This window comes from Mus pahari, chromosome 6 (genome assembly GCF_900095145.1).
Source record: "Mus pahari chromosome 6, PAHARI_EIJ_v1.1, whole genome shotgun sequence".
Lineage (NCBI taxonomy): Eukaryota > Metazoa > Chordata > Mammalia > Rodentia > Muridae > Mus > Mus pahari.
The window spans coordinates 74535492-74548289 of NC_034595.1; the positions used below are offsets into that span (position 1 = coordinate 74535492).

General features: G+C 39.4%; 1 protein-coding gene across 9 annotated transcripts in view; it reads right to left on the reverse strand.

Annotated features, from left to right (window-relative positions):
* The window catches only part of LOC110323540 (microtubule actin crosslinking factor 1), a 339871-nt gene that overhangs the window by 94201 nt on the left and 232872 nt on the right, over positions 1-12798 (reverse strand). For all 9 annotated transcript variants that reach the window (XM_029539978.1, XM_029539979.1, XM_029539977.1 and 6 more), the window contains 6 exons: positions 11615-11823; positions 10831-11148; positions 8724-8890; positions 6927-7083; positions 4339-4456; positions 758-820 (listed from right to left, as the gene is read on the reverse strand). In XM_029539978.1, coding sequence (XP_029395838.1) covers positions 758-820; positions 4339-4456; positions 6927-7083; positions 8724-8890; positions 10831-11148; positions 11615-11823 — 1032 coding nt within the window. The remainder of the gene's footprint in view (positions 1-757; positions 821-4338; positions 4457-6926; positions 7084-8723; positions 8891-10830; positions 11149-11614; positions 11824-12798) is intronic.

Consider the following 12798-nt stretch of genomic DNA (forward strand, 5'->3'; position numbering starts at 1 on the left):
TGAGATTGATAATCCTTCTCCCCTTCATTCTTTACTCCTAAATGATCTGTCAGGATTAAGCATCCCTCCTAACTCTTCTAGTCAACTAGTGATTACCTTCCTCAAAAGTTCATGTTTAAATAAACAAAGTAAAACAAACATAACACGAATCTGCTTTCTGGCTTTGGCATTTTATACACAGATGAATGCCATAAAATGCTAAGTAAACGTGGCATTAACAGAAATGAAGAGGTGAAGTAAGGTGTCAACTTTAGCATACTGTTGGGATTAATCAAATTTGACTATTCTTCTGGCCCCTCTTCTTCAAATTACTGAGCAATAACTTGGAGACAGAAAGATTACTGCTAGACTAGATTTTTGTTTGGGTGATATACCAAAGACCAGCCAAAGCCTGAACTTCCAATCTTCCTGCCTCTACCATCCACATGTTGGGCTCATCGACCAAGAACACCACATCTGGCTTTAGAATGGCTTCTTTATAACTCATAGACCCACGTGCACTTTCTTGCAGGTCTTTTCTTATTGGCCTAATCTGGTGACCCAGTATGCTTGCTCGGGATCTTCAGTTTTAGGATGCCAACTTGTTTAGCCTATAGCCAGCTAACAGGGAGATATCACAGTCGTTCCTTTCCAGATTTTTACCCTCGTGTCCCTTCTGGCAGCTGTTACTTCACACATATTGAAGCACATACATAAAAAACATGAACATTGTCTCAACACAGCCAACAAGAAGGCACTGTTGAAATGGGGTTCTCACCTTTGCAGGTGTGGTATCCGTTTACACTGCCTACAGAGCTTCCTACAGGGGGTAGTATGGAACCTGAGCAGAAGGACAGGGAGACAAACAGGGCAAGACCAACGAGTTAGGAATACATATAGGCACAGCATTTTCTTCTCTGGCTCTCATCTTAAGCTTGGGTATCAGAAAGTTAACACAGCACAAGACAACATACTCATGGAAAGAGACAGGTCACTTTAGCTGTCAGGCAACAAATTGTCACTTATGTTTCAGTTCCTCTGATTAGCAATTCTTTCTATAGAAATAACAATTCATCTTAAATCTTCAGTTGGATTCCTTGAAACCTTTTCTGATTTTTGTGAAGCAAGAATTATTAAAACAATTAAGTCTTTAGAAGGGTATCTGCCATATTTTAGAATGAGGATTTGTAATAAAGTTAAAACATTACCTTTAATATCAGAGTCTGTCATTGTAAAAACAGTGAACATGAAGCACAATTAGCATAAAAGGTTGGTTACTAAAAAGCCCTTCTTATGTTGTTTCTTATGTTGTTCTTTTGGCTCTATGTCCTCTACAGAAAACAGATAAAAGCACTGAAAATACAGCTCATAAGCATTCTAAAAGTTTGCCTTTGGGTGCCTGGTTCTATTTCTAATAGCCAAAGTTTCACCTCTATTCTTCCCAAGTGGCTTCATTTTGGAGGAGTTTCTTTTCTTTCTTTTTTTTTTTTTTTAAATAAATTCTTTTTATTTATTTATTTATTATATGTAAGTACACTGTAGCTGTCTTCAGACACTCTAGAAGAGGGAGTCAGGTCTCATTAAGGATGGTTGTGAGCCACCATATGGTTGCTGGGATTTGAACTCTGCACCTTTGTAAGAGCAGTCGGTGCTCTTACCCACTGAGCCATCTCACCAGCCCCTTGGAGGAGTTTCTAAGTTAAATATAAATCAGGGTATGAAGTTACTAAGATTATATAAAAGTCAGAAAAATATTCATGACATAATGCTGAGATGAAAGGACAGAATCACAACTCTCCAGCATCACATTTATTTCGGCATTTTGTGTGTGTGTGTGCGCGCGCACGCATGCATGTGTACGTGCGCGCGTATGTAAATTAGAAGACAACTTGGAGTTAATTCTCTCATTATACCATATGTATCCCAGGTATTGAACTCAGATCATCACAGTTAACAGCAAGTGCCTTCACCTGTTGAGTCATGTTGTTGCCCTGAATGTTAGATTTTAACTGTTTGAAATCTATCTTTATTTATTTATTTTTAATTTTTATTTATGAGTACATTATTGCTCTTTTGGTTGTTTTTCTGTTGGTTTATTTATTTATGTATATAAGTACACTGTCACTCTCATTGACCACTGAGCCGCATCTTGAGCCCCTGAAATTCTTTTTTAAAAATTTAATTTTATGGGACTGGTGAGATAGCTCAGCAGGTAAGAGCACTGACTGCTCTTCTGAAGGTCCTGAGTTCAAATCCCAGCACCATATGGTGGCTCACAACCATCTGTAATGAGACCTGATGCCCTCTTCTGGTGCAGCTGAAAACAGCTACAATGTACTTATTTATAATAATAAATAAATCTTTGAAAAAATTTTTAATTTTATGTATATGGGTGTTTTGCCTGCATGTATGTGTGTATCATATGCATATAAGCCAGAAGATGTCATATCCCCTGGAACTATAAATACACAGACAGTTATAAAAACCATTATGTGTTGCTGGAAATATAGCCTTGGTCCTCTGAAAGAGCCCTAAATGCTTAGAGAGAGAGAGACTGAGAATAAACTTTTCATTAAGTATTTAAACCATCTCTCCATCCAGGTTTTTGAATTCTCTCTCTTCCCTCTCCCCCGCCCCCGTGACAAGACTCATGTGTACTAGGTAAATTCAATATGTAGCAAGAGATGACTTTTACTTTTTGATCCTCCTGCTTCTACCTCCAAGTCCCCAAAAAAGGTTTGGATTATAGACATGGGCCACTGTGGCCAGTTTATTGATATTGCAGTTTCTCTGTACAAACCTAGCTGTCCTAGAACTTGCTCTATAGAGGATGGCTTTGAACTCAAGAGATCCACCTGTCTCTGCTGGGATTAAAGATGTGTGACACTACGATCAGGCTGATTTAAGTTGCTTAAACAAAAATTATTCAATTAGCTGGGTGTGGCAGCACATGCACTATAGGCAAGGGCAAGGGCAGGGCAGGAGGAAATCTGTGGGTTCAAGGCCAGTATAGTATGGTCTACATGATGAGTTCCTTTTTTTGTTTTTTTTCCCAGACAGGTTTCTCTGTAGCCTTGGCTGTCCTAGTCCTGGCTCTTTAGTCTAAGCTTGCCACAAACCCAGAGATCCTCCCTTTACCCATCCCTAACCCATCCCAGATGTTTGCCACTACTGCCCAGCTCATTCAGTGAATTTCAATTTAGGATTAGGACGAAATTTTTGTCAGTTTCTGAAATGGCCATAAACATACTCTCTCTCATTTAGTGCTACATATTTGCATGAAATGGTATTCTCAGGATTGATGAATATAAAATTGAAACAATCATCAACTCTGATAAATGTTTAAGATTTCTATATCCACAATATACAATATTCAGCCAAGGTTTTATTTTTTAAAGATTAATTTCCTGTATGAATGTATAGCATGTATCTGTGCATGTTCTGGCCTTTGTGCGTATATAAGGAGGTGCTATGCTGTGTGGTATGAAGCACACCTTTGATTCCAGCACTTGGAAGGCAGAGGTAGGTACATCTCTGTGAATTTGAGGCCAGACTGGCCTATAAAGTGAGTTCCAGGACAGCAGAGAAACTCTGTCTTGAAAATTAATCAATGAATCAAACAAATAAGAAACCAATACATACATATACACAAACAAAAACCCCAAACCTGCCAACAAATAAATAAATAAAACCAACTTTAAAGTACTAAAGAAAAGAAGTTCTTGTGAGAGAAAGTGAGAGAGTTAGAGAGAGAGACTGAGAATAAACTTTTCCTTAAGTATTTAAATGTCTATAGGAGTATACTTAGTCTGGTAATAAATATAAATAATGAATAAAAATAAACATAAGATTCCAACTAACAATACATAAAGAACTAAGAATCATGCTGATTTTGCTTAAACGATTTGGTTATGGCCAAAGATTATTCATGCAAGTGGGCATGACATTTATGCTCCCTTTGAAGAAGTGTGCCAGCCTTTGATGTACCAATAGACTCACAAATACCTAGCTTCTCCCCAGACACTTACACCCATCCAAGGCTAAAAATGGTATCATACCTGTATCGTTTACATGCTCAAAACAGAAAGATTCCCCAAGATAAAAACATTTAACTATACATTCATTGTTAGCCCTAAATGGGCCCATTAATTCATGTACTTACAAGAAGAATTTTTCAAAATGGAGCAGCATTGTTCAGCACAGTAAGAAACAGATCAGAATGAAAGAGAATATAGCTGTGTGGATCTTCTTTCTTCTCATATTCAACTTTTTTATTTTAATTAAACAAAAGAGCATCCATCTCCAAAGGCCACAAGCAGAGCGCTCAATGCATTTATATTTTTTAGAGCCTATACTCACCTGTCTTGGCTTGGGAATCGGGTGCTGTGATGTCCATGATGAGACTTTCTAAGGAAGTGCCCTTGGAGTTGATTTCTTCCAGTAGGGCTCCTTTACTTTCCCAGTCAGATAGAAGGTCCTATTAAAGGAACCAGATTGGTAAATGAAACATCCGGGCCTTCCCTCATCAGAAGGGAAAAAATGTTAGAGACATAGTTCCTACTATTTTATTTTATGCGTATGAGTGTTTTGCATGCATGCATATACATGTTACATGTGCATGCCAGATGCCTGCAGAGATCAGAAGAAGAGATTGGATTCCCTGGGACTGGAGTTACAGACGGTAGGTGCTAAAAACCAAACCCAGGTCACCTGAAGAAAAACAAAAGCTCTTAACTCTTTTTTTTTTTCCCCCCCCAAGACAGGGTTTCTCTGTATAGCCCTGGCTGTCCTGGAACTCACTCTGTAGACCAGGCTGGGCTCGAACTCAGAAATCTGCCTGCCTCTGCCTCCCGAGTGCTGGGATTAAAGGTGTGCACCACCACTGACCAGCAGCTCTTATCTTAACTCCTAAACCATCTCTCCAGCAACTCTCTCACAATTTTAACAAGAAACTATGCCCATCCTGGATATAGTGGCATATGCCTTTAATCATAACACTTTGAAGGCAGAGACAGGAGGGACTCAGTGAGTTCTGTAGACAGACTGGTCTATACATAGTGATTCCTGGACCAGCCAGAGCTACACGGTAAGACTTATAGAAGTCTCATAAAAGAAAGGAAGGAAGGAAGGAAGGAAGGAAAGAGACAGACAGACAGACAGTGTTCATATAGTCAGCCATTGCAAGGCAATAGTTTAGTCAGCCAAGGAATGCAAAAAGGGGGACTGGAGAGAGATGGCTCAGCGGGTAAGAGCACTGACTGTTCTTCTGAAGGTCCTGAGTTTAAATCCCAGCAACCACATGGTGGCTCACGACCATCCATAAGGAGATCTGACACACTCTTCTGGAGTGTCTGAAGACAATGACAGTGTACTCACACATATAATAAATAAATAAATAAATAAATAAATAAATAAATAAATAAATAAGTAAATCTTTAAAAGAAAAAAAGAAAATAAGTGCAAAAATAATACTTTAGAATTTTTCAGAACCTTCTGTGTCATTTGGTGACATATACTTATTAACATGTGTTGTTGGCTAGGCACCCCTACTAAGGAGATATAATGGAACCAACAGGGTTACAACACAGCTCCCACCCTTAACTTTACTTTTATTTTTTAGGAGTTTTTGCCTTATTTATCTATTCATTTATCTATTTATCTATTTATTTGCATAGGTACTTACTTACTTATTGATTGAGATGGGGGTCTTAAGTACACCAGGCTGCCATCGCTTTACTAGTTTGCTTTTTGGATTTTTTTTTTTTTTTTTTTGCCCCTTAATGGGGTCTTAGTATATATTCCTAGCTATGTAATACTCCCAATGTAGACCAAGCTGGCTTCCACTCACAGAGATCCACCTATGTCTGTCTCCCAACAGGGATGAAAGGTGTATGCCAGCTTACTTGGATTTGGTTTTGGTTTTGAAGAAAGTCTCTTACTATGTAGCCCAGGCTTCTTTTAAGTTTCTGCCTTAGCCTCCCAAGGACTCCATGAGTACCTGATTTTATGACAAAGCTCCAAGAGCTTGAGTTATCAACTGCAGTATCATATAATAAGTAGGAATAGTTTATGAACTCTAGTAGCACAAGAGAAGACAAGGAGAGAGGGAAACATTGAGTTAAAGCAGCAGTTTGCTAGTATGAAAAAGGAGAGAAAATAATCAGAAAACAAAAGAGAAATCAGTTATCTGAAATGTATAGACATTGTACAGTTACTAAGGAAACCTTATGTTGGGTTATAGACAGAGCTCAAGCAAACAAAGAAAGCCATTAGGAAAGAACAGCATCAGGTTTAAGAGAGAAGGACCAGGCAACGCTAAGTCCCCAGGATATGACAGCCTGCCAGGTTCAAGCAGTTTAGTAGTTGCTATTCACATGATATCCCACAATGTCACTTGTATTCCTCTGATTTTTTTTTTTTGGGGGGGGGGGGTTCGAGACAGGGTTTCTCTGTATAGTCCTGGCTGTCCTGGAACTCACTCTGTAGACCAGGCTGGCCTTGAACTCAGAAATCTGCCTGCCTCTGCCTCCCGAGTGCTGGGATTAAAAGCATGCGCTACCTCTGCCCAGCTTTATGAAGTATTTTAAATTTCCTACGACATCATGACAGGCATCTAAGAATAGCCTGTGCTGGTTTTTTGGAAACCATGTTTCAAGTAGCCTAGGCTGGCTCAATCTTAATGCTCAGCTGAGGCATAAATTTCTCCTAGGTATTTCTCCTAATTTCTTTAGGTATATACAACCATACCCGACTTTGGGTTTGATACAGCAGATGTTACAGTGCTCAGTTCTGGGCAGGGTATATGGAATCACACAAAGAAAGGAATTCTGATGTGGACAGATAAACTGGATTTGTTATGCCACCCCCTATCATATCTGGAGTTTAGTTTGTATAAACTTTCAAACCACTGTCTAGCCAGATTGCTGGGGACCCTGTTGTTTACCTACCTTCAAGTGTTCAATCTGCTTTTCTAATTCCTTAGCACTCACAAAAGTCTTTGTAGGTGGAATATTCCCTTCAGTTTCTTTCAGCCATTTCTGGAAGGTTCTAATCAGTTTCCGGAATTCATCCAACTGCTCCTGGCAAGTGGATGCATCTTTCTCTCTGTGAACAAAGATTTTTTTATTTTTTACTCATCAGAGTAGATTTTTAAAATGGACTTGAACTAAAAAGTAGGTTTATCCTGGGTCTCTAAGCACTAATTTCCTAACAGGGTCCTTCCTTTCCATAGTAAGTTTTGCTTTATACACAATGTAGAAAAGTATCTAACTCAAGAATCATTGCCCTTCTTTGGATATTTTTAGGGAAAGAAGTCTTTAATCTTACTCTAGGCTAAAGCGAAAATGAGAAAACTAAAGGAAGTCTGCTATTTAGATACTATGATACAATGCAAAGAATGCTGGCTTTGGATCTTCAACCCAGCTCTGTTATATTTTAGGTATTTGACTCTTCCAACACTCAACTCAAGGGTCTGAGAGATGGGCCAATGGTTAACAGCACTTACTGCTTGAGCAGAAGACCTGGGTTTGGTTTCCAGTATTTATAGGGTGGTTCACAATCATCTGTGATTCTCATTTCAGAAGCCTTTCTCTGGCCTCTGGGGGCTTCTGTATGTATGTACGTATGTATGTATGTACATATATATGTATGTGTTGCATATAAACTCATGTAGCTACACACACACACACACACACACACACACGAAGAAAACTTAAAAAAAAAAAAATCTGACTTGAGTGCTGAATTAAATGCTGAAAAAAGTTAGATGATTGGCCATGAGCTACACATGCTCATAAAGAAAATTAATCAAGGAATCATTGTATCTTTCAAGGACTAATCCAGAGATCCTGGTTCTTCCTGTAGCTTCAACATCAAGGAAGAGAGAAACAAAGCCCTCAAGGCCATTGTCCTCAGCCAAGCTACTTAATCCACTGCTAAGTTTTCATTTACTTTTGAGACAGGGTTTCTTCTAGCCTATGCTGGCTTCAAACTCACTTGTTCCATCCAGGTCTGGCTTTGAGTGTTTTAATGTACCTTCTGCTCCCACACTCTGAGTAAATCAATATTGTAATTGCTTCTAAACCAAGATAAGAAGTCTTATTCATGGTTTTAAAGCCATGTAAGGCTTCTACTGGAAAATAATGAGTTTGCAATAGTAAACTATAATCTGCAAACATTTGTCATACATTATTGTATTTGTGCTAAAAGAATTCAGACATTTCTCTTAAGTGTTATCCAAAAGATATTCATGTGTACATGTGTGTGCCTGTTTGTCTATCTGTGTACCATATGACCTAGGAGGCCAAGGAGAGTACTGGACCCCCTGAATTACAGTGTGGGTTCTAGCAACCAAACATAAGTCTTCTGAAAGTGCTCTTAACTGCTGAGTCATCTCTCTAGCCCACAAATATAACTCATAATCATATCTTGGAACTCTCTAGATTTTTGTCTTTATTTTAAATTCAGCTATAATCTTACTTATAATCCCAAATTTGTTCTGTTTGCTTCAGATAACCTGGCTTTTGGTCACTCAGGCCTGATACTGAGATGAATCAATTAGTAATAGAAAGCATTAAACATCAACCGCATTAGGTAACTTGCCTAGAGAGGCAGTCTTTGACCAATGGGTCAGTAGCAAAGTTCTGGACATTGCTTTTTATGGTAAGGAAGTATAAAAAGTGCGTCACTCTACTGAGAGCTGGGAACATTTCTTTTTTCAATGACCAATGCAGATGAGCACTCACCTTTCTTGAACTGTCTTCTGCAGCTCTGTAAAATCCTTCTTAAGGTTCTGTATCTTGTCTTGATGCTGAGATAGGTCCAGTGCAAACCCACAAGAGCCCAATGTAGTAACTAGGTGCTCAAGAGTATCTAGGTTTTCCTTTTGGTCTTCCATTTCCAAAGTGAGTTCCTGTTTATTAAACATATTAAAAGCAACATAATAAATGATCCCACCCATTGTTTTATTTCTTTTTAACCTTCTGTGCACATGTGTGTACATGGTGTGGTAGTGATGGTGATGGTGTCTCTGTGTGTGGGTTCTGGTGTGTGGAGGTCATGGGACAACTGCTACTGGAGGTCCTTGCTTCCCACCTTGTTTGAGATAGATACTCTGTTGTTCCTTCCTGCACATGCCAGGCTATCTGGCTCATGAACTTGCAAGGATCCTCGTCTCTGCCTCCCATAGCCCCACAGGAGCGCTGAGATTGCAGAAGCAAACTTGTGCTCAGCTTTATATACTAAAACAAACAATAAAACTTCGATTCTATTGACTGTGTGCTGTGGTAGCAAGAGCAGCACAGTTTCCTAATCCTCCATCTGTGGCAGGACAGCGACATCCCAGCAGCTTATTTACCTTACCTAGTGTCCAGAATGTGGTCTCTAACTGTCATTCCTTACCAAACAGGGATTCGTGGAGAAAAAGGCAAAAACAAGCAAGAAACTGACTTCAGTATGGGAAGAAGGCATTCCTATATTGATAGAGATATGTCAAAAGGAACACAACTTAAAGGGGATCCTATTGACTGAATTTGGTGTAACTTTCACATGTCACAAAGGATAATGAATATTGCTCATAATTAAGCTGTCTCTGATATTTTTATAAAGAGATAAAATAATTAGCAACTGGTGAAAAACTATGGAAAGACTATGCTGTTATATCTTGGGTCATTCCTACTTTACTACAAAGTCTAAAATTACTCAAAACAAACAAAAGCATTTAGTAACCAAAACAAAACAGTAACATCCTACTTAGAAAACAGAAAAAAAGAAATGTGAGTAGTGCTGGTGAAATGGCCAGCCAGCAGAGGGACTTCCTCCCCAGCCATGTTCCCTGTAGCTCAGGTATCTGAACACTTGGTGACACTATTTGGGTAAGTTTAGGAGGTGTAGCCTTGTTAACAAGAGGAGACACATCATTGAGGGTCCCTTGTGAGAGCTTATGGCCTCACCCTGCTTCCAGTTCTGTCTGTCTGCATCATGCTTGTGATTGAGGATGGAAGTTCTGCTATTTGTTTCGTCATGCCTACTGCTTGCTGCCATCCATCCCTGCACAACAGGCCCTCATCCCCATGAAACCTCACATAGGATACAACAAAATCTTCCTCTATAAGTTGTCTTTATTATGGTATCTTATCGCAGCACCAGAAAAAGTTTAAAAAACCTGATAACCTGTGTTTGCCTCCCTGGGGTCACAGGGTGGAAAAAGAGGACTTACACTAGCTCTCCTCTGACCACCCCTCTACTTACAACCTCTTTCCCATGAATGAGATGTATATGGCAATAGCGTAGGAACGTATGTGAGGTACTACAGATGGGAATGCGGGCTATCTAGACATTCTGGAATTCAAACTGGACACTCCTTACTCAAGCTAAGTACGTATATAATACTATGACCCAGCCAATTATACTCCTTGGTTTTCGTTAGTGGTAGCTGACAATGCTTTTCACCTACCAGCTATTCCCCTTCTAGATATATTTTAAGACTATTTCCCAACATCTTTCAAAGTTGGGTATGGGTATTTAAACATGGCTTTGACTAATGAAATGTAAATGGCTATGCCATACATTTCCCCTCTTACAGAAGAAACCATCAGAGCACATGTCAGGGTAAAGTCGCTATCAGCCTGTACCTGGCTACACTGAGTGGAATGGACCTGCTCATCTCAGATTAACCTTATATATCAGAAGTGAAGAAGAAATCCACATTGTTGTTACAAGCTGGGGGGTCATAGTTCTAAGATAAGGCAGGTAGAGTTTCCAGTATTCTCAACACTGTATGCACTCAGTAAATACTCATTTTCATCTTGCCCTACCTTTTATTCTGCTAAGATGACAGGCATGTATCCTCACCTGGATCTGCTGGGAGAAATGTGCAATATCTTGATCTGGCTGGTTCCCAGAGGCCAGCAGTCGGCTTTTGTTTTCCATGAAGTGCTGCAGCTTGTTGGAGAGCTGCTCAAACATCTCAGCCTGGGGCAGGAGCTTCTTTAGGTTGCTCTCCTTTTCTTGCTGCTGGAGCTGGAGCTGTTGGAAGCGCTGGCTCAGCTCTGCCAGTTTGCCCTGCAGTACTGAGGCTGAGTTGCTGTCAGCTGTCTCCATGAATCGAGTGACCATCTCACGGGTGGCTTCCAAGCTGCTCTTTTGTCTAGCAATGTCTTGCTTCAGTTTCTGTTATCAAGAGCAAGTCTGTCAGTTGGGGCTTATTTATGCTAGTAGATCTGAGCCATCTACTAACTTGGAACAACTCCATGCTCAAAGAGATTGGAGGACTGGGACTGAGCCTGAAGAATGGTACATCCTTTATTCCTCTATTCACGTCACCAAATTATTTTGCTTCCACCATTTTTCCTTGGGTTCAACAGTGGTTTGGAAATTAGGAAGAAAATTTTTCTTTCTTTTTTTATGGTGTTGAATATTGAACTCAGGATCTTCCCATGTTAATAAGCATGCATTCTATTACTGAGTTACATTCTCAGCCCTAGTAGCAGGATGTCTACATGGATCAGTCACCATCTTCAAGCCTCATTACAAGATTCTTGGACAGAAACTATTTTCTCCTGCTACTTTCTCAGAGTAATATTATTACAGAAATGGCAAACACATTTCCTAACTCTCAGGAGAAAGGTTCTCTTACCATGTTGTTGGCCAAGGCTTCTTGGATGACTCCTGATGAGAGTGTTGCCACCTGATCCCCTTCCAGGTTTTGTTCAACTTCCTTCATGGACTGCAGCAGGCTCTCCATACTTTCCTGAACACTCTGAGACTGAGCAATTGCCTTCTGCAGCAAAGCAGACCGCTCAGCTAAGCTACAAGAGAGGTTCTGGAAGCGGCTGAATATGGAATCTGGAAAAGTGAGGTGATGAGAACAAACACTAGATGCTATTTTTTATAAGGTATTGTTAAGAATAAAAAGATGAGTATGGTAGGATATGCCTATAATCCTGGTATTCAGGAGGTTGAGGCAGATGAACTTTGAGGTTAGCCTGATCTACATAGTGAGTTCAAGGCTAGCCCACAATACATACATAGAAAGTCTCTGGTCTCCCATAAAATAAACAAATAAAGAAATATAGAGACAAACAGACAGACAGTAGTCAAATAGTCTACACTTTTAATTCTAGCACTAGGGATTAAGAAGCAAGGGGTCTCTGTAAATATGAGGTCCCCTGGTCTATATAGCGAGTTCCAGAAAAGCCAGAGCTACATAGTGAGATCCTCCCTCAAATAAAAAAAAAAAAAACAAAAACTCAAACAAACAAAATACTCAGAAAGTAGTATTTAAAATTTGTATATTAATTTAAAAATTACCATTAAAATTTTTGAAGTATATTAGTAAAGTAGCCAAATTCAATTAATTAGTAATTTGACATTTAATAAGAATCTGAAATTATGTAATATTCCAAGAACTAAAGATAATTAAGATAAAGTTTCTGGTTTTAACAAAATTAAGGTTGTACAAATCAGTATAGATAGAGAAAAACATAACTGTACAAAAGTCCTGAGTACTATATTACTACTAAAAGCATGTCCTAGGGAAAGTCAAAATAATTCTTTTTTTGTTTGTTTCTTTTTTGTGAATGATAGTGTGTAGTCATTTGATGAGATGTTCCTTCTTAAATCGTGAACATTTAAATACTTGGTCCCCATTTGGCAGGATTAAGAGGTGTGGCCTTGGGCTGGTGAGATGGCTCAGTTGGTAAGAGCACCCGACTGCTCTTCAGAAGGTCCAGAGTTCAAATCCCAGCAACCACATGGTGGCTCACAACCATCCGTAACAAGATCTGACGCCCTCTTCTGGAGTGTCTGAAGACAGCTACA